At 36.8% G+C, this 21,530-nt stretch overlaps 2 protein-coding genes across 4 annotated transcripts in view; both read right to left on the reverse strand.

The window, feature by feature from the left end:
* Positions 1 to 13,277, reverse strand: part of carhsp1 (calcium regulated heat stable protein 1) — a 26,616-nt gene extending 13,339 nt beyond the window's left edge. The window contains exon 1 of the mRNA XM_016488508.1: positions 13,131 to 13,277. The gene's annotated coding sequence lies outside the window, so the exon portion shown is untranslated. The remainder of the gene's footprint in view (positions 1 to 13,130) is intronic.
* Positions 13,278 to 13,758: 481 nt separating this feature from the next.
* Positions 13,759 to 18,821, reverse strand: naa60 (N-alpha-acetyltransferase 60, NatF catalytic subunit). Of its 3 annotated transcripts, none has more exons than XM_016488507.1 (7): positions 18,599 to 18,821; positions 17,714 to 17,842; positions 17,494 to 17,623; positions 15,672 to 15,768; positions 15,339 to 15,573; positions 15,010 to 15,192; positions 13,759 to 14,926 (listed from the first exon to the last, which is right to left on the reverse strand). In XM_016488507.1, the coding sequence occupies exons 2-6, from the start codon at positions 17,821 to 17,823 to the stop codon at positions 15,036 to 15,038; spliced, it is 729 nt and encodes a 242-aa protein (XP_016343993.1). In that variant the 5' UTR covers positions 17,824 to 17,842; positions 18,599 to 18,821; the 3' UTR covers positions 13,759 to 14,926; positions 15,010 to 15,035. The 3 variants fall into 3 exon arrangements, with proteins under 3 accessions (XP_016343993.1, XP_016343991.1, XP_016343990.1); XM_016488505.1 differs by having other exon boundaries at positions 17,714 to 17,830; positions 18,604 to 18,820; XM_016488504.1 differs by having other exon boundaries at positions 17,714 to 17,830; positions 18,599 to 18,820.
* Positions 18,822 to 21,530: the final 2,709 nt, after the last annotated feature.

The raw sequence follows: 21,530 nt of genomic DNA on the forward strand, positions 1-21,530 counted from the left end.
AAAATCTGGGTACTCCGTAATAACTCCTTAGATATTAAAGGACAGATTTAATCTTATTTAATCTTACATATGATGGTTGATGTGCTCAGATTAAGCTTAAACAATAGATAAAAACAAGATGTGGTTTTTATAATACTGATTAGGCGTCCATACCGATAATTTCCATGCCGCTAATACTATACTGGGTCACGAGTGTGCTGGATGATTACTGACGTACAGCGGGGTGATCATATCGGAGTAAAGAGGTTAGGGGAACGTTAGAATAACGTTCTGGGAACCAAAATCTAACGTTCTGGGAACATTAGAATAACATTCTGGGAACTAAAAACTAACGTTCTGGGAATGTTAAGTAAACTTTCCTGGCTAACCAAAAACAAACCATAAAAAATAACGTTCTGGGAACCAAAAACTAACGTTCCGGAAACGTTCTGGGAACCAAAAATTGTTAGCTGGGTACTCGTTTTTAAAACCTATGGATGATCGAAATGAGAAATTGCCAAAAATGCCCATCCCTAGTATTTATATAATCTGTGGAAGACATAGGACCATAAAATGTTCATCCAATCATATCCCTCGTATCCCTCCCTCGGCTAGGATAGGCTGTGCTACCTGCCCGTCAACATATTGCAAACCTCTGCACACCCTGTTCGCGCAGATGATGACATGACATGATATATCAGTGAGTTCCATTACGCTATTGCAGGCCGAGCAAGAATGGAAGGCATTATTACTGTAATGTTGTGTGCTAGTGTTGGGCGATATGCTCAATTTTCATATCGTCTTATTGTCAGCCTGTGAGATCGCCGATACACGATATTATCGTGCTAATTGATGTAAATTATTTACTTAGTTTCATTGCGGGAAAGTGAACCAACTCCAGCGTAAGGCTAAAAGCAGCCAAATGTTTTTAATATGACTGAATTTGTATTTAACATGATAACAAATTAATAGAAACATCGTAAGTTACTAATTATAATGCTTACATTTCCTCAGTTATTCAAAAAGCAGCTACAGAAAACTTGATACATTTGATAACCACCGCTGACTGAGCGCTTGAGAGTCGCTCTCCGTCAAGCGATCTGTACTATTTTGATGCGCTCAATGGATCATGTCATGTACTCAATGGAAATTAATAATAATAATAATAATTAGGGATGCACTGATACCGATACTGGTATCGTAGCTCCTGTACTCGTAATCGTTAAAATGCCCCGATACCAAACGCCGACACCTCACAGCATGTGATAGTGCCATATTCAGACAAAGAAATACCGACAACCAACAGACAGCAGAATGGGGTTATTAGAGATTAAAGATGTCTACGAAGTATGTATGCAATGAATATAATGTTAAACATTCAGTATTAACGCCTGTATAGCTGATGTGCGCGAGTTGATAAACAAAGCACGCTGAGGGGATTGAGCGCGCGGCGGCGCAGATGCGCGAGCTTGTCGAGTGAATATATCTTTCTCACAGACATCACTGGAAAGTAGAGAGTGAGAGTCTTGCATACCACGCTGAATCGACGCGCTACATGTAAACCATATTCTTTGTTGTATTTTCCTGTCAAAATAACAGAGTTCATTTAGAATTATTCAGCTTTTAAGAACAAGCAGAAGATATGCCGGTGTATCGGCAGTGGGCGGAGCTAATGCGTGAACAGCTCTCGTTGATTGATCACGTGATTAATATTCATAAACCCAGCAGATAATAGTGGTAGTAGTAGTAGTATCTTTTAATAATAATTACTATTACCTATGACCAACAATATCTTAAACACCACCACCAGTCCTAAGTTCAGTTAAAATGACAAATATGCATTCATTCATGGTTACCAAGTTTTAGTTCTAATCACTAGTTCTATCATTAAATAGTGCTTAATTATCATAATATCACAATATAATTCTTGATTGGCTGAAGTTAAGAGTTCACATTCAGTTATTTAAGAAGCTGTTCCATTTTACAAAGATAAGCTGATTGGGTGGAATCATGTGTATGTGTGTGTGTGTGTACTTAACCATATTTTGGGGACAAATTTGTACCCAAAAGTGAGCAAAACTCACTTTGTGGATGTATTCATTTGTAAAACTGTTGTAAAAATAAAGTAAACAAAGTTTTTTTTTACTTTTGAAATTGTAAAAATGCAGAAAGTTTTCGGGTAGGGGTGGGTTTAGGTTAAAAAGTGTATAACTATCTGTATATAAAAACAATAGAAGTCTATGTAATGTCCCCATTTAGATAGCTAAGTAAACGTGTGTGTGTGTGTGTAAAATAGTATATCAGTCTGAGTTGATAAACAAAGCGCGCTGAGTGGATTGAGCACGCGGCGGCGCAGATGCGCGAGCTTGTCGAGTGAATATACCTTTCTCACAGACATCACTGGAAAGTTTGTAGTTCGGTCGGATATGTCAAAAACAAGTAAGTAAAACAATGCACAAGTTACTAAATTTATTTGACGGTAAGGAGAGCGAGAGAGAGAGAGTCCGAGAGCGCGCACTTCTGTTGCATGATCTTGACTGCTGTTCGCTCCATTAGCGCATGCATTTTGGATTAAAACTAAATCGTAAATATAAGACAATTTATAGGGGCATTCACTATAAACGTCATTTATTTTCACTCTTAAGCATACACGACTTTCTGGCGAAAGTGAGACTAACAGCCTGTGTGAAATGCGCTAGGCTGTACTGTGCTTGTCCCTCTTATTCTGCACCAGTACAAATATGTGTGCGTGTTGCGTGTGTTTTGCTTGCTTCAAGAGTGTTTCTGCATTATATGAGTGGCTTTGGAAAATAAATCTCTGCACGTTTCAGATGAAAAAAACGCGACTTCTATTTATGAAAATATCACAGTTAGGAGATTTATAGCGCGGCATCTGCACTTTGTTGTTTATGATGAGAGAATTCGCGAGTCAGAATTCAATCAGCACGCGCTGAACAACGGAACTCCGCTGTTTCAGTGATGACTCATCTGAATGCCTTTGATTGGCCATTGCATTCAAAAGCTCAGCATAATCGTGTGTGATTGGTTAGAACGCGCAATACTGTAAAAACACAGAAAAATTAATATATTGCAACCAATAGGCCTTATATTAATTAGATAGTATTACTAGCCTGATAATAATAATAATAATATTTATTTATTTTATTTTTTTTTAAATAACATATTTTAGAGCTGTAACGACAATACCATGATACCATGATATTTTTGCTTAAGGTTATCATACCGTCAAAATCTCATACCGACCCATGCCTAGTCTTTACAGTTGTTTTTGATTGATTCAATGCATTCTTTCTGGATAGAAGTGTTAATGTCTTACAAAAAATATTGTTTAGTATGTAATACACAGAGAAACTAGCTGGTAGACAATTTGTCCATCATTCCAAAGAGTTACAACAAATATTGTTTAGTATGTAATACACAGAGAAACTAGCTGGTAGACAATTTGTCCATCATTCCAAAGAGGTCTAAAACCAAACAACAGCTTTTAGACAAAGGTCAACAGAGGGAGGAAGACATGACCTCAGGATGCACTGGAATTTTCCATCAACTCCACCTCTAACCAGAGTTTGCTGTTGAAAAGTCTGTCTGCGTAGGCAAATAACTCTGTCTGGCACTAGCCATCCACAATAGGAGCACTAAGCCATATTGTGAACAGGGATCCTAAACTATGCCATGCCAGTATGCAATATACAGTAGCACAACAGAGCAGGTCTTTATAGACAAAATGTGATTTCAATTTACGTCTTGAGATCAATAAGGACTTAAAATACTAGTTCTGAAACAAGTAGTAAAATTTTAAAAACGTTAGACAAACACCCAGAAAAGAGAAATGCTCCATGATGAATAATAACTTTTTTGTGCTAACACTTTTAGAACATTAAAGACCGGTTAAATTTGAATGAACATTCTATTAACGTTACTTACTACTTACTTAGCCCAAGATATGAGAACATTTCCTGTTAGCTGGGTAACATTCTAGAGTTTTCAATTCGAATGTTTAGCATACTCTTTACATGAAGCATACAAATGATACAAAATAAAAGAAGCATGCAAAGGCCGCAAACAAACTCTGTCTTCGTGTATGCAGAATCTTGACAATATTCCCTCCAGGCTTAATTGGTGGGACAAACAACCCCAGCAGGACAATCACAAGTGGACGTCATCAGTAGACAGTTATGTACGGTATGTAACTGCTGATTTACTAATCTGCACCTGATCTAGCAGCTGTAATAACAATCAGCTCTGAAATCAACCTCATCTCTGGCCTTGACGTGGCCAGGTTACTCACCAGCAGCAACAGTGTGCTCGGGTACAAGCACTACTTGTTCTTCAATGAGGAAGTGCGGCGACCTTGGTGCATCAACCACCTCCCCCTCCTGCACTCCACCTGTAGCCCGTGTTGGTGGGCGGGGCTTCCGTGAAGATGAAGATTATAAATACGGCAGTGATGGAGAGATAAAGGGAATCTAAACGCTCTCGATCTGGATGGTGAGTTGCCAGGCTACAGAACAGCTGCAAGACATGTCCGGGAGAGGGACAGTCTGACGCGTCTGGAGGTGGGAATGCTGCGTGGGTTACAATTATCCGTTTGTTTGCACTCAAGGGCTGAAAGCACCTGAAGAGGTTCAGTTTGTAAAGTACACAGGAAGTGAGCAGCACCGCTTTTATTGCCTTTTAACGATCCAATGAATGTAAATTTCCAACAAAACGTGAGTTAAGAGATACACTTAACAAAACCACCACTTAATGGAATCAACAACAATCATTATCACGCCAACCTCAGCTGCATTCGTCCAATAACATGCCCACTCCTGCCCATGTTTTCCCTGAGGACAACATGCTAAATGGATATAAACTGACGGATGAATATAATAAAGAGTTTGCATGCATCATAGCCTGCAGGAAATGAAATAATGTGCCTAAAATGACAATGAATGACAAAATGACTAAAACCTCTGCCAGGTCCAGATGCCTACATTTCATCAATAGAGGTTTCTACACACAGTGACGGCACACTATTGAATCTGGCCCACAGCTTCAGGGTGCAAGGACAGCTCTGACTCTATACCAATATTTGGTTTTACAACACATTTGAGCACAATGTGGCACACAACGTGGGGACATATTGCACACAATATTCAGAAAAGTGGTCAATCTTTTTTTTAACCAATAACTGAGTCTTAAGCTTTAAATTTTGCCTCTACTATTCAGGAATGTCCTTTCATTTAGCAGAATATACTTCAATGCCAGCAGCAGCAGTTACAGCAACATGCCATTTCCTGTTTTTGTAAAGCCACGTGCAAAAGACACATGAATTTGACCCGTTTGAACACAGCAAGCTGAAACATTTTTCATTGTTTATGTACAGAACAAAAAGACAAATGATACTCCTTGAAATCATCAAGTAAAACATGGTGCCTAGGAATCGAAGGGATCATTTTCCCTGAATAAACAGATAATTTTACTCAATGATTGTGCTTAAAAGAGTAATTCTCCAATAATTAAAAAAATGAATAAACTGGGATTTTCATAGAATAACAACTTAAATTTTACTAATAATTTATAAAGACTTTTTTTGTCTGTTCCATGATATTCCTGCAAAGGGAAAAGTCATACAGGTTTGTAACGGCAATAGGGTGAGTAAACACTTTTCATTTTTAGGTGAACTATCCTTTTAAATGAAAATATACTATATTCAAATTCACTGCCCCATATAAACTAAACCACAGTTATCCTGACAAAATGCCACTGCTGAACATTGTGCGCAAGCACATCTGTGAAGATATTCAGGCCTAACCACAAAAACCAACAAGCTGATGCCAGTTAACATGCCTATTTTGATTATTTAGAAATGCAGAATACATGGAAAACAGGGAAAGTTTTTTTTTTTTGCAGGATTCAGAAGGGTGGAGATCACATTTGAAATGTCAGATTATGACTGGAATATTTTGGTAACATACAAATTTCCAAACAGCCTTGAGACTAGCTTATAGATTATTTAGCAGGAGGGAAAACAGGGAGGCAGGGACCTGTTGTTCAATCAAAAGACACAACCAGGAGGAAACAGTTAATCAAAACTGGTAGGGTAGTTTCCTCTTCCCAGGACTGATGGGTTTTCAACAATACAGCTATTATAAATACTACATAAAAAAAGCTTTTTATGTGCATTCATCCTAAGAGATTTATTTATTTTTATTTCTATATCAGCATCAAACTCCTCCATACTCTTCAAATAAAATAAATACTAGGGATGCACCGAATGTTCGCCAACCGAAATTATTCGGCCGAAAATAGCAAAAAAAACGCGAATAAGCGATAACACAGAATAAATTGTACAGGACAATGACGTGACGTGATCAAACAGAGGCACACATTAATGTAGCCAACATGTCGGCAATGTGGAAGCATTTAAAACTCCGAGATAGAAGACGCAAAAATCATTACAAGCACTGACAGCGAGAGGCTGTTTAGAACTGCACTGCATGTCTTCAATGAGAAGAGGAAGGGGTGATTGTTGCTGGTTACTGTGTGATGATTGAAATCGCGAAATGGCCTTAAACAATTAAATTAACTGCAGAACATGTTTTCTAATACACGCATGAATTGCATGTATTCAAACAGCGCTGCACGAGCTCGCGGTGCCAGGGTTCAAAGTCCAAAGTGCGAGGAAAATCTGCGCTGAAACAGTGTTACTCGTCAGTTGCTCAGTAACATTTTTATGAATTTTTTAACTAAAATAAAAAAGACAATAATAATGATAATAATAATTACAACAGCTCTATTTAGTGTTGGGTTCGAGTCCACCTAAGTCGAGTCCGAGTCTTTAACCAATCGAGTCCGAGACAAGTCCGAGTCCCAAACAGCCGAGTCAGAGTCCAACGAAACTCTATTTATTAATATCTTAACATTGTTTTAACCTTTACAACTAGAAAAACACAATGTCCATTTAAATGTAACAAAAGCAAACCTCTATTGCATCTTGCCATTTTGATTTTTGATTAATAATTAGTGTCCTTCTTTGCTTGGCAAACTTAAAGTCATGTAACAGAAGTTATGGCTGGATTGATTTATGTATTGTGGCATATTTCAAAGTGAAACGTGAAATTTAGAATGTGAAAAATTAAAGGGCGGGACTTGACTTTATTAATCGTTAAAGTAAATGTATAAATTCAAGGGTGGGGGTAAAGGAGTAGGTATCTTGGTGAATGGGACTTTAAGAGCAGAAAATGCACCTTTTATCTGACATATTGTGCTCCGGGGCGTCCCGAGTTCGAGTCCCGGCTCGAGGATCTTTCCTGATCCCGTCAGCGTCTCCCTTCTCTCTCTCGCTTCCTGTCAACTAACTGCCCTATCATAATAAAGGCAAAAATGCCAAAAATAAATCTTAAAAAAAAAAAAAATTGTCTTTTTTTCAAGTTGTCCTTGAAATAGGCCTAATTCAGAAAGAAATTTTTTTTTTTTTTTGATTTCTAAGTAATTCTATGTAATATTGATGCTAAAACGTATTATTACAATTATATGACAGTGAAAAGACTTATGTACTTAAAGTATTTTTTTTTTGGATACGGATTCTTTTCAGTAGCTGCCTACAATATTTCAAGGCTGGTCATTTGGTAGTTTTTCCAGAACCTGCGAAAAGCAAATATCTGGAAATAGTGCATCACAGATCAAGCTGAACGCTGCATGGTTCTTCTGATCAGAACAGCTTTCATGAAGTTCTCTGATACAGAAACAACAAACAAATTTGAATATCATTGCATTAAATAGCATGAAATAACAGGCAGACTCCACCTGTTAGGTCAACCCACTTGGTCCTGGTTGGCTGAGGTTGGGATTGCACAATATGAAAAGATATTAAAGGCACAGCACACACACATGGTGGTGCTTGCAAAATACGATCTTTGTAAGAGAAGTATGTGACTGGTAGAGTTGAAAAGGCCAAATCTTTTCCGTCATGAGGCTTTGAAGTGAACTCTAATTTACATCTCAATGGTATTCTCTGACAGCAAAACCTCAAGGTGCTTTCTCTAGAAACAATTAACAATTTGCCATTTCATTATCCTTTTCCTTACTATGAGCTTAGTCTTGAGTTTGAACAGCAACAGATTGTGCTAGTCTATGTAAGCAGATGATCAGATACCCAGCCTCATGTCTTTAACTACATTAAAACATGCATGTGCACAGTTTTGGATTATGCTCTACATTAACTCAATGGTTGGTTTATACAGAGAAATATCCTCTTAAATCAATGTTTTTATACCAGGTCACACAAAGTATTTCTTCTAGTCACTGTAACAGATTCAGTACACTATGACCTCTAGTTGTCTGTATAAGGTCCCAATGGGGTAAGCTGTTACTTTCCAAAATCCAATATTCCAACTGGAGAACTATCAGTTACGTGACTGAAAGCATGGCCCAGAGGTCTAGGTAGAAAGAAACAAGTAATTAACACAATGTGTTCTTCAGGTGAAGACACAAAATCATTTTCAAGACAAGAAATGAACAGTGCTGTTAAGTATACTCCGTTATGATGCAATCGTTTTTTTCCTGTTTTTCAAAACAATGAAAAAATGGATCAGCCCCCTCAAAATACAAAAACATCCCATCTGAGTGGCACCATTTCAACTGGGATTCTTTAAGCTCTGTGACTTCAGTATTGGGGAAAATAGTGAACATCAGGCTGTATATGTAACCTCCAATGTAATCAGCCTTTTCCTAGTAGTTTACAGTATCATTTTGCTTTCTCAAATCAGGAATAATACACTAAATAACCATAAATTAGTTCACCTAAGACAACCAATGATCCTTATGATGATGCCCTCCTGGGAAATTTGTATTTACGAGTTTGGAAGATGTAATTGCGATGTCAGGTGTCACTTTGGTCAGACCAAAATGATGATGCTTTTTTTTTTTTTTTTTTTTTACAAAAAATAAAGCAAGATTTTGGAAATCAATTTCTACATAATGATACATAATCTGCATCAGGTGTGTTTTTGCTTTATGGTTTTATTAGGCTTTAACCTTAATCATTATATATTCTATCATAATAATTGTATTTTGTATCTAGTAGCTAGTTTTGTTCAAAAAAAAAAATAATAATAATTTTAATAATTTCAACAATTGTACCATTGTATCTGCTATGTTTTCTAACTGACACACCCCAACTCTGAGCTAAAAGAAAATCTTACGTTTACCCACTGGCTAACTTTGTGGTGGCATTTATGTGCGTTCAGTCTGTAAATACAATCTTTCCGACATGACGACCGATCAGCGTCTGACTTGAAGCAGTGTGCGTCATGACCGCTAATTCACGATTTACCAGTCACCGTATTTCATGTCGTGCTTTAAAAGGGTTACAAACTCTTTTCAAGGTATATTAATGCTATAGAGTATTGTGTCATGTTCATAAATAACCGATAAAAAAGTGAATTTACACACAAAAGATAGGCACATTCAATGAAATTTTGTCCCAGACCGGCATTAAAGTAATATTTGTAAATATTTGTGGCTTGAAACAGCCGAAAAATTTAAAGTGTACTGCAGCTCTATGGATGTTTTGACATTTGGGTAGGGTTATTAAAGTTAGCCTAATTAAAACTATTAAAAACATTTCTGTTATAAAGCTGAATTAAAACAACAAATATTATATGGAGAAAAACTGAATAAAATCACATATATAAAATAAATAAATAGTCCTATTCACAAAATATATTTGACTTAAATAATTCACAGAAACGAAAGGAAAAACAGTGACAAGTTCTACAGGTGCATCTCAATAAATTAGAATGTCGCGGAAAAGTTCATTTATTTCAGTAATTCAACTCAAATTGTGGCCGAGTTTTTGTCCATTTTTCTAATGCAACAAGTTCACGGAAAGGAAATCAATAGCCTATATGGCAGAAAGCGACATCTGTTTGTTTTCTTTATTTTGTAAAGCATAGTGTTTTGTTGTTATTGTGACTGTACACAAATAAAAGTAGATCCTTTATGGTTTCACGTGATGTCTGTTTGTGCTGTCATAAGGAACAAATTCAAGTGATAGCGCAGGCTCCTCACCAGCGCACACACATGTTAGTTATAACATCGCAGCCTGTTCATTATCAAAATAAAATAAGCCAATCAAACATATAAAAAGTTAGGCTACACTACTCAAGTCAAATAGTCCGAAGTACAATCCATTCCCTGATAGCACACAAATGTCACAGAGACGTCTGCATTTACATCTGGAAGACGTATTTTTTTTTAGCGTGTTTGCTCATCTGCAATACATCTATAGGCCGTCTCTAAGATGTTTATGATTTAGAATGTATGTAAAACTGACATCTGAAAGACACACTGTAAATTATTTGACCGTAAATTCACAGTAAATTACTGGCTACTAGTTGCATTACTTTCACAGTAAATTACTGTATGTAAATTTACAGTAAATTACTGTGAAGGAGCTACATTACTTTCACAGTAACTTACTGTGTAAGATTCCATCGTATTACTGTGATTTAGCAGAAAGGAATCAATAATATATATATATTTTTTTTTAAGAAATTAGAGTGAAAAGAGTAGTCTGGCAGCATATTCTATCCACTGGGTCTTACATGAATAATAAAAAAAAAAATTGCAATAATTCTAATTGTTAGAAAGAAATTAGTTCCTACATGAAACTGCTCACAACAAATCTGTGGACAACTTGACACTTGAAAATGAAATATCACAGTTAAAGCCTGTGAAGTGATAATGTAATTTACTGTGAAATATTGCAGTAACATCTTGTGAAATCCTGGAAATAATTTACAGTGCATCTGTCAGATGCTGTACACAGCAGATGCTTTCCAGATACGTATGTACGTGTGCTATCTGCATTCACTCACCAAACATTGCACATGTGAAGGATGATTTACGTATTTAGTATTCAAATACATCATGAATATGGAAACATTTTTTTATGGATTCGTGCCGAATTTGAGGTAGGCTATGTGAGCCCAACGACCTCCAGTTTCAGCAGCAATTAATTTGTTTTAGTGACGTGACGTGACGTGACATGTGGCCAAGTATGGTGACCCATACTCGGAATTAGTGCTCTGCATTTAACCCATCCTTAGTGCACACACACAGCAGTGAACACACACACACACCGTGAACACACACCCGGAGCAGTGGGCAGCCATTTATGCTGCGGCACCCGGGGAGCAGTTGGGGGTTCGGTGCCTTGCTCAAGGGCACCTCAGTCGTGGTATTTAAGGTGGGAGAGAGCGCTGTACATTCACTCCCCCCACCTACAATCCCTGCCGGTATGAGACTCGAACCCACAACCTTTGGGTTACGAGTCCGACTCTCTAACCATTAGGCCACTACTTTCCCTTCTTGGGATGATGTACTTGTAGCCTACTATTTTTCATTAGTTTTCTGAATAGCCTACTGTTAAATTTAAAGGTGACATATCATGAAAATCTGACTTTTCCAGGTTTTAAGTGCTATAATCAGGTCCCCGGTGCATCTACCAACCAAGGAAACGTGAAAAAGATTAACCCAGTAACTTTGTTTTGGTAAGCCTTTTTCTGCAAGCGTCTGAGTCTGATTTAGCTCCCTTGGTGACGTGGTAAAGGGATCTCATTATATTATCAGAAGTTTAAACTAATATGGTTTAAAACGCATGATTTCAGCGGCAATAAACATGATAATCAGAACCAAAACAGATGTTTTTAGGAGGTACGAGCTGTAATGATGCAGCTCTATTCTGGAAAAGTGGGCGGGGAGCAGCAGCTCATTTGCATTTAAAGAGACAGGCCCGAAAAACAGCGTGTTTCTGCTTCCACTCAAAATGGCCATTTTCAAAATGATATAACAAATGATCTGTGGAGTATTTTGAGCTGAAACGTCACAGACACATTCTGGGGACACCAGAGACTTATATTAGCCTACATATTGTAAAAAGGGGCATAATATGTCTCCTTTAAAGGATTTGTTAGCCTATGGAGTGAGAAGAACTAAAATAGTTTTTAGTAATGTTTATCTGTATTTATAATGCAAGTACACGTTTAGCTTTATTAACATTAGGCTATTCATGAATGTAATCAAATTTGACTTGGCCTTTACCTTAGCATACCTTCGCCGGGACTGCAAATACATCAGTCAAGCCCGAGTCTACTTTTGCATTCAGCAGTAAAGGGAGAACATATAATTTTCATTTTGGGTTAAAAAAAATGTAATTCTTTAAAATGGAAAAGCACATTTATGTTTAAAAATATAGCTTTATGTGTCTTATAAATCCTAAACTAATGTAATGCATTAATCAAGATTTTAATTCTTAAAAATTAAGATTTTTAATTATTTAGCGTATGTATGTAAGGTGAAAGAGTTGCCAAAGATCCCGTGTACTTTCATTTACTGTACAATGTTCTTGAAGATTAAGTCATCAACCCAACACTGAGACACTTTTTTGTAGCGTTAAATCAAACGCAATAAAGAGCACTAAGATACATTGTTATTTGTTCTGGTAAAGCAAAACTGAGAAGCAGAGCACATCTCTAGAGAGGATCTGTTTTTCACTGTCATCTGGTGTCAACATTGCAATATTATGTCAACATCTGCGCGTCTGCCAAAGATTTCCAAGGTAAATGTATCAGAATCATAGTCGCAGTCTACCACCAAAACACCTTCTTTACACGAAACACACATTTTTCCTGTATATTTCCTAGAATTGTGGCACGTTTACTTGTATTGTTACTTCGACCCCTCCCTCCCTTCACCAACTCAACTAGTCCCTCTGTGCATTACTTAAGCCACTTTCACTCATTTGCTCAAACTTCCTACACTATATCATATCTGAAACCTTAAAAGTTACATATTCAAAAAGTAATGAACAAGAAAGTAGAACGATGCCGATGATCGTACAAAGATGCAACAGATTAAAGTCGAAGACCGCCAAAAGAAAAATAAATAAATTCAGCATTTAGAGGTTTAAAAAAAACAAAAACACGTCTAACAGATTTTAAACAGCGACCATTGCTCGTTATAATTCCTTTAATCTCTTGAATAATTCACGAACACATAGAAGTGTCTTTTCTTTCACTTTCGTAAAAAAAAGTCACTTTGTTTGGATGTAACATTTAAAAAAGAATCGCAGCATCACTCACCGTTAGCAAATGTGCACGAGGCTAAGAAAACAATCGTAGATTGGTGTAGACGGCAAATAACGAAAGGAGCCACGACAGAAAGAAGTTGCTTATGCTTAGCGTTTGCTGCTGGTCTGTCTCACTCTGAATGAGGGTCCAGAGGCGTGACTAAACCGAAGCCAGCCAAAATTACGTCATTAAATGACAATTACCGTAAAACCTCAAACATTCTGAGTTTGAAATGTAAACAAAAGGTAACATAATAGGCTACTATTCAAACAAATGTTTGCACAATCTTAGTTTCCTTATTTTCTCTCTTAGGTCATCTCAAAATGCTTTTAATGCATGAATGAATAATCAATTCATAAATGGAGAACAGACAAATGGAAGGATGCAAATGGACAAGAGCAATACAACAAATAAAATTAATTTTGTTAACATAAAAAAAAAATCCCCTCTAGTCTACGATCCTCTCAATGAACACGAGAGGGTGCTGCACAATTCAGAGACTATCGGGTATGATTATGAAAAACATTTCAGTTAATCTTTTCAGTATTTCATGTCACCTACATGTTGACAATCCTCTCTTCAGAATGTCTTTTTTTACTATAAGAGTGTAAAACATTTCCCCTGTTTAGATTCTTTACAAAAAAAATTAACACAATGAAATGTAAACCACAACAATGTACCAGTTCACAAGAATGTAACATTAAAACAGACTGAATACTTGTAGGAGATTAACACACAATCTCAAACTCAAAAGCACAAGGTGACAGTGGTTCTATTACTTATACTGATAACTTGTTCAAAACAGTTATTCATACATGCAATTTTGTTTCCAAAAAAAAAAAAAAATTGTCTCAAATTGTTTTTACATATCCAGAAAAGGAAGACACAAAATTCCAAATACACCAAGGCCAATTACATACGATAGAACATTTTCTGTAAGGTTCCTTATGTAATCCCACAGAAATGTTTCTCTGTAAACAACACCAACACCCTTCGCCGATAAACCAGTGTGTTTCATCAAAGACATCATGAATGGATGGTCAAACATATTGCAAGTCACGTAATGCAGGAGTGATCTATTTTTAAATATGTTTATTTTGTGTGTAAATCCCTGATTCACAGCAACATACCGAAATTCAAGCATTTCTCTCCCCACAACATTCATTTATTTTCCCTTAAAAAGAACAGAAAGTGCATTGCATGGAATGGCAGGATGCAACTCTCTAGCTAAATTAAGATGATCTGAGTTTAAAAAGTTTTCGCATTTAAATTTGTCAGCAACACATAATACACATTTGGCGAGATGGAGGGTTGTCTGCAACTGTTATTTTCCCTTCATAGCAGCACTGCATTCACTGCCTCTGTGCAAATGTTATTTAAAACTTAAAACTGGGGGCTTAAATATATGCTTAGTGTCAAAGTGTTCCTGCACAAAACCAAACACTAGTGCTTGACACATGCATGAAAGTGACTAAATGAAAAAAAGTATGCATACTTCTTCCATCAAACCCTAAAATCATCTATACAGAACAGGCACAAATTAAAAAAATCTATTTATATTAAAAATCTGGATAAACAATAGAATATTTCTACACAGCAGCAGAATTACAGGCATGAAGTGGAGAGTTTATATTAAGAGGGCAATCTACTAATGACTACGCATATATTAATTAAAGTACATATTGGTACAGTATATACATGTAAAATATACAAGTATAATACACTGCTCGAGACCAGAGAGATCTGATATCAGTCTTCACAATCCTCTTCGGCATCTGATGTGACCCAAACAAATCAATCCCTTCCACCTGATAAATAAGACATCATTAGAGCTTAGAAGAAAATGAATGAGACATTTAAGAGTGGAAAGAGGTGGATGAGTCAGGCGTACCCTGCACTGTTGTGACCTGACGATCCTCACATTGTTCTGCTGTACTCAATGCCGCTCTTGGAAGAGATGCCCGACCACGGCAGAAAACTGCGCAGCAGATTCTGTGCTTGCCGGTAAATTCTCTGAGGAATTGAGCAGGGGCTCAGACTGGCCAGTGCCGAACCTATATGATGAATATAATCAGTGCTGAGTGAGTCAAGGAACACTACAAGACAACTGGGAATACACACTACCGTTCAAAAGTCTGGGGTTGGTAGAATTTTTTTTTTTCATGTTTTTGAAAGACGCGTCTTATTATCATCAAAGCTGCATTTATTTGAAAAGGATATAAGATAGTCCATGGAGGATGTCCGCCATTGATGTAGAGGACGTAGGTGAAGCCATCCTTCAGCACTCCACGTATAGAGTAATAATACGGTAAATAGTGGTGCTGTTTAAAGTCTCTGTTCTCATAGAAGTGAATGGCAGTGTTATTGGTGGTGAGCACATGCAGGTAGATGGCTTTACAATGGTCCTGTGCCGTGGTGGAGATGTGCTCCTTTAGACTGTCTAGTAACAGAGAGCCTGCAAAGAGAGAGAAAGAAATACGAGTGTCCATTCAAACTGTTTGAATACTGTTCACACAGTTTGTAAGAATAGGTGAGACAAACGTCACCTCTCACCTATTCCATGTTTTCGAAACTCCTTCACGACCCCTAAACTCAGGATGTACGCAACTTGAGTGTCAACAGGAAAGCTGGAGGCCAAGATGTCTCCATCCTGGTGGAGAGAAGTATGTGCTGAGTTAGAAACACAGATGATTAGCTGGGATAACACTGGAATAACAAAAAGTAATGATTTGGATTTTGTTATTAGTTACTGACATATTGAGTGAGTTAAAGATTTTTCAAGGAGCTTTTTTTTCTTTTTGAAAAGAAGTCTCTTATGCTAACCAAGGTTGGATTTATTTGAGCAAAAATACAGTAAAAATTGCAAAATTGTAAAGTATTATTATAATTTAAAATAACTTTTTTCTATTTTAATATATATTAAAATGTAATTTATTCCTGTAATGCAAAGCGTAATTTTCAGCAGAAATTTTAGAATTATTATTATTGTTTTATTGTACATTTAAGTACATAGCAAAACTGTATATTATATTCTGTCTTTTATATGGTCTGGTCTGTGGAAAAGCATTCAAGTAAGACTGTACTGTTTCATTGTACTTCATGCACAGAACTTGTACATATAAAGGACTCTGACTTTGATATGTAGTACTCATCATACATGGGTTTAAATAGTTAATTGAAAGTGAACTAACGGTAATATCTAACTTGCATAATATAAAAGCAATCATGAACACGGGAGAGTAACTGCAAGCAGATTTAGTAGGAGACATAACTGTACCATGAAGAGGTAAAATCCTTTCTAATGAAAGTCAAATCCTTTGCTACGTGCAGAAATTTAGTCTGTAACCTAATTAATCACCTGCTATAAAAAGGCTTTGGATATGTCAGATGATCTTAATTATGATCCTTCACATCAAAGCTCACCTAGAGGAACTATTGTTCATGGTCAAAGTCAGTTTACTCATCCAAAAATGTATTATTCAATAGCATAAAACACAGTAAACAAAATCCTCTCACATATTCATAGACATTAAAGTAATAGTTCACCCAAAAATACTAATTTCCTGAAAATTTGCTCACCCTCAGACAATCCAAAATGTAGATGAGTTTGTTTCTTTGTGGGAACAGATTTGAAAAAATGTATCATTACATCACTTGCTCACCAATGGATCCTCTGCAGTGAATGGGTGCCGTCAGAATGAGAGTCCAAACAGCTGACAAAAGCATCATAATAAACTACATGACTCCAGTCCATCAATTACTGTCTTGTGAATTGAAAATCTGTGTGTTTGTAAGAAACAAATCCATCATTTTGCCACTGATTTAACTTTAAAAAGTACATAACTCATATAAAGCTTCCACTAGTGAAAAAGTCCAACCCTGTTGTCCTTCTCACATAAAAATCCACTGACATATTTGATTAGAACTATTTTCGACTGTTTTCATAAGCTGTTCTTGATCTGTGCATATTTCTCTCTTGATTCAGGCGAGACAACATTTTTACTGGAGAAAAAAATATATATTATGGACATAGGACTCGTTTTAAGATCTTAATGATTAATTAGAGCGGTGTGGATTATTGTGGTGTTTTTATCAGCTGTTTGAATTCTCTTTCTGACGGCACCCATTCACTGAAGAGGATCCATTGGTGAGCAAGTGATGTAATGTTAAACTTCTCCTAATCTGTTCCGTTGAAGAAACAAACTCATCTACATCTTGGATGGCCTGAGGGTAAGTACATTTTCAAATTTGAATTTTTGGATGAACTACTCCTTTAAGCACAGAATATGTATTGCACCATTATAACAAGCATTCTTTTATTCTGACAGTTTTTCCTCTTTGTGTCATTGACTCAACATACATATGAAAGTTGTACCTCTTTGTGCACTTTCGTTCTGCTTTTTATTTCTGCCACAATCATCCCGACAATTCCACCTTTAAAGGTGGCAGCCAGAGAGAAGAACTTCTTATTTGATGTGATATCATGGTACCATGAGTCTGGATACCTAAAACACAAGCAAACCAATAACAGAGTGTGTTAGACTTGTACTTGACCTGTATAAAGGGATGGTTTGGTTAGATGTTTCAGCACTCACTCAATGGGAAACCACTCTCCACAGAGCACTTTTATTCTCTCTATGTCATCGTGGCAGAGTAGGCGGAGCTTTATTTCACTGAGGGCGGTGGTAGGCACCACGTCGGTCATTCACCCCCTGAAAGAACAACTTAAGATGAAGAGTTCAGAAGTGTAAAACAAGCTGAACAACATGCATCTCAGTTTGAAAAGCATTACTTGTACTGAGCAGTCCATTATGTGTTACAAGATTGATGGACTGGGACATTGTGGTCAGTATTTGTAAAAATCGTGCCCAATGACTTGCTTTCAAAAGCTTTTAGCTACTTGTTTATTATCATCTCACTACCAGTGATGTTGTCACTTTGAGGAGAAATATAAGTGTAAACATGCTACTTTAGAGTTTGCTGTCAACTCAAATATAATTTGCAAAGAAAAACAGAACATAGTAAACGATTTTAAAGTAAATAGAAAACATGTTTGCCATAATAAATAAGCAAATGAAAAAACTGTATTGAACAAATACCACACAATTGACACTATGATACCGACACATAAAGATGCGTCAATTACAGTAACCTCATTGTATTCTAATTAAACTACAGGAACAGAAAATTCAATTCTGTTCAGTAATTTTATACACCCACAAAAAGCCAAAACTGAACAACTTCATAATCTCACAAGCTAGCAGTTAGCTAGCAGGCCTGCCTGTCAAAACACATACATTGATTTTACTGAGCCAACTGAAAAATAAATAATTAGAAGATTTAAAAAAAAAAAAACTCTAATAGCATGATGTGGGAATGCAGTGCATTGAAATAATCAATCTGTCAGTCGCGTTTCCTTTATTTGTTTACATGCTAACAGCTACATGCAGAATTATTAGCTGGGATCTAACATTCCTAACCTGCCTAGTTTCACCGCTTGGATAAGCAGAAGGATATGCAGTCGTTTCTTTTTATTGCCGTGAAGAAGGTTCACTGCTGCGGTAGCATGGCGATAGTGTGTTCATTTGTGTCCGGAGTGGAGATGACACATTCAGTCAGAGAATCGTATTGCGCTCTGTAATGCATTAGCGTAGCTGTTAGCACTTCGACAAACTCTGGGCAGACACTTCCGGTGTTACAAAAAAAATTCTGTGACCGTAGCAGGCGCTGTTGTCACTGTTAACTTTAACTCGATCACACAGGCACGTTCATTAAATGTTATTTTTTTATTATTATGCAGTAAAATAATAACAATTACAAATACATAAACAGAATAAGAACAAAAGACAATAAGGGTTGCATACATTAATCCAAGGTATACTATGTTATCTTATAAGAATCACACCATGAAAGAGTCTTACATGCAATAGAATTTCTTAAAGCATTTACATACACATCAAAATCTTTCCTGAAAATAAAAAAGGAAGGAGTTTTCTTTGAAAATTTACATTTATGAATGTAAAATTTGGCAAGAAATAGCGAAACTTCATAATAAATTTAAAGTGAGAAGGGCCTAGATCCAGAGAGTACCCAAAAAACTAAATTTTTGGGGTTATTCATAAGTTTGAAAATAAATATTTTTTAACAAGTTGGGTATGCAGCTTCATGAAATGTTTATCGCGCCCGTAAGTCAGTCAGATACGAAAATTAACCATGGTTCTCTTTCTAACAGTCGTTCGGTATCTCACTAAGGGAACGCCGTCTTTTGGTGTATTGATTACTATTTGTATAACCACGGTTTTACTACAAATACCATGGTTAAACTATGCAAATCATTGCAAAGCAACTTTACAGCCATATTAACCATTAACCATGTTTTTTTGGTTTTATTTGTAGTAAAACCATGATTAATTTTCGTAAGGCTACTCCAAATTCACTCTGGCCATGTCTAACCTCCTCTATTTTATGTCCTTGAAAGCATTTGGTCCGATGTGAACAGTAACGGACATACATCAGGTCACCAAATCTGACAAGGCAGCATAACAGGTTACCAAAATCCGTTAACCCCCTCCATTTGACACAGAATGAGAATAATGTTCTCCAAATTCACTCTGGTCAAGACTAACCTCCTGTGTTTTATACCCTAGAGAGCATTTTGGTCTGTAGGCTTATAGGGTCAACAAATGGTGCCCTTCGGCAGCATTACAGTATCGAAATCTGAACACTGTGTTGGGCATTGTGTTCTTTGACTGTAGTAGGTGCTGTTTTCACTGTGCAGATGAGTTCAGTACGCAAACAGCAGGTCAGAGTATAAGCTATTGAAGGCTTGCAATTTTAATTAATTTATTTATTTATTGGTTTATTTACTCATTTACTACCACTTTTTAAAATTATATTTCCTTAAATTATAATGATTTTATTTTTTATGTATTTTCATTTTTCCCGTTTTCTCATGTTTTAGCCTTGTTTGTTAGGCCTAACTGGAAAATTTTATGTATATATTTTTCATTATTCTCCTGAAAATGTACTTTTAGGTTCACTATACAGTCATTTATAATTGTTAGACTATCTTGCATCCTCCACATAGTATTTTAGGTTTCATCTGGGAGAGAGGACACCTCTTACAAAGATATCCAACTGCAGCAATACCCACTGATCTGCCACTTAACGTCATATTGAGCAAAACCCCTATAACCCCAAGTCTACTCCAGAGAGTGAAATCCCTGAGCATGCCCCAGAGCTCAGCCAGGAGCCCGCTCACACCTCAGAGCTTCTTATATCTAGTGTCTAGTGTTCCCTTTTTTTTTGAGGATTGTGGTGTCGTCAAGCCACAATATAAAGAGTTCCGTGAAGCCTTCAGGAATAAAAAGAGAGCAGTGCAGAGAGACACACATCTCCCCTGCTCCAGACTGAATTCTGTGGTGGATAATAATAGTTTGCCAAACTGTGATTCTAGGTTGTGTATTAGCAGTGGCTAATAGAGCTAAACTGTGTCTGTGTCATTGCTTATTGTCAAGCTAAAGATAAGTAGAAGATAATGTGTTCTTTTTAGTTCTTTGTTTATGTATTGAGTTAAAAGGGAAGCTTTAGGAAGAGAGTGCTTTTTTCCTTTAATACTGCTTTTATCCCTGTTTTTGTTAGGGAGTTGTGGTAAGTGTTCTTTCCTTTTTTCTCATCTTACCTTTTTTTGTTTGTTTTGTTTATGCTTTTCCCTTTGCTACCTCCCCTCCAAATCCCCTAGACAGGAGGGGGGCGTAATAGCTCATACCTACATTTGAACTAGATTGGTGACAATTAGATACTCATCTATTCGAGGGAAGCAACAACAAAAAAAAACTATCAAGCAAGTGTTACATGATAGGCTTGTGGAATCTGGGATTTTACCAGAGTCCGCTGCCATGGAGGATGAGGAGGTTTCGCCTGACATTAGGGGCTATGTCAGACAGGGGCCTTCCTAAAGTTGCCATGTCAGAGTTTTCTGTCGACCCAGTTTTAGCAGTTAAAATGAAGGAGTTGGATCTCCGGATTAAGCAAGTGAAGCATGAAACATTACTTGTTAAGCTGCGCATTATAGAGGTGAAGACAGACCCAGCTTTAAAATTACAGCAATTAGAGCTAAATGATCTGGACCTGAAAAACTGGCCTGTGCCTAAGGTGCGGTCACGTCCTCCTTCTGCTTGCTCCCCTGCTGCTGTCCCTCAGATTTTGAATGAGGCTGGTGCAGATGTGAACTTTGATGTTAGTAAGAATCTCAAACTTGTTCCACCATTTAGAGAGAGTGAGGTAGACGCATATTTTGTCACATTTGAACGAACCAAGATGCCATTAAGCTCATCAAACTTTGTAGGAAAAGTAACAGTAAACGAGCTTGCTTCTTCTGTCTTGACCCAAATTATTTAATTTCCGATTGTA

The sequence above is a fragment of the Sinocyclocheilus anshuiensis genome, unplaced genomic scaffold (genome assembly GCF_001515605.1).
Source record: "Sinocyclocheilus anshuiensis isolate Anshui unplaced genomic scaffold, SAMN03320099.WGS_v1.1 scaffold461, whole genome shotgun sequence".
NCBI lineage: Eukaryota > Metazoa > Chordata > Actinopteri > Cypriniformes > Cyprinidae > Sinocyclocheilus > Sinocyclocheilus anshuiensis.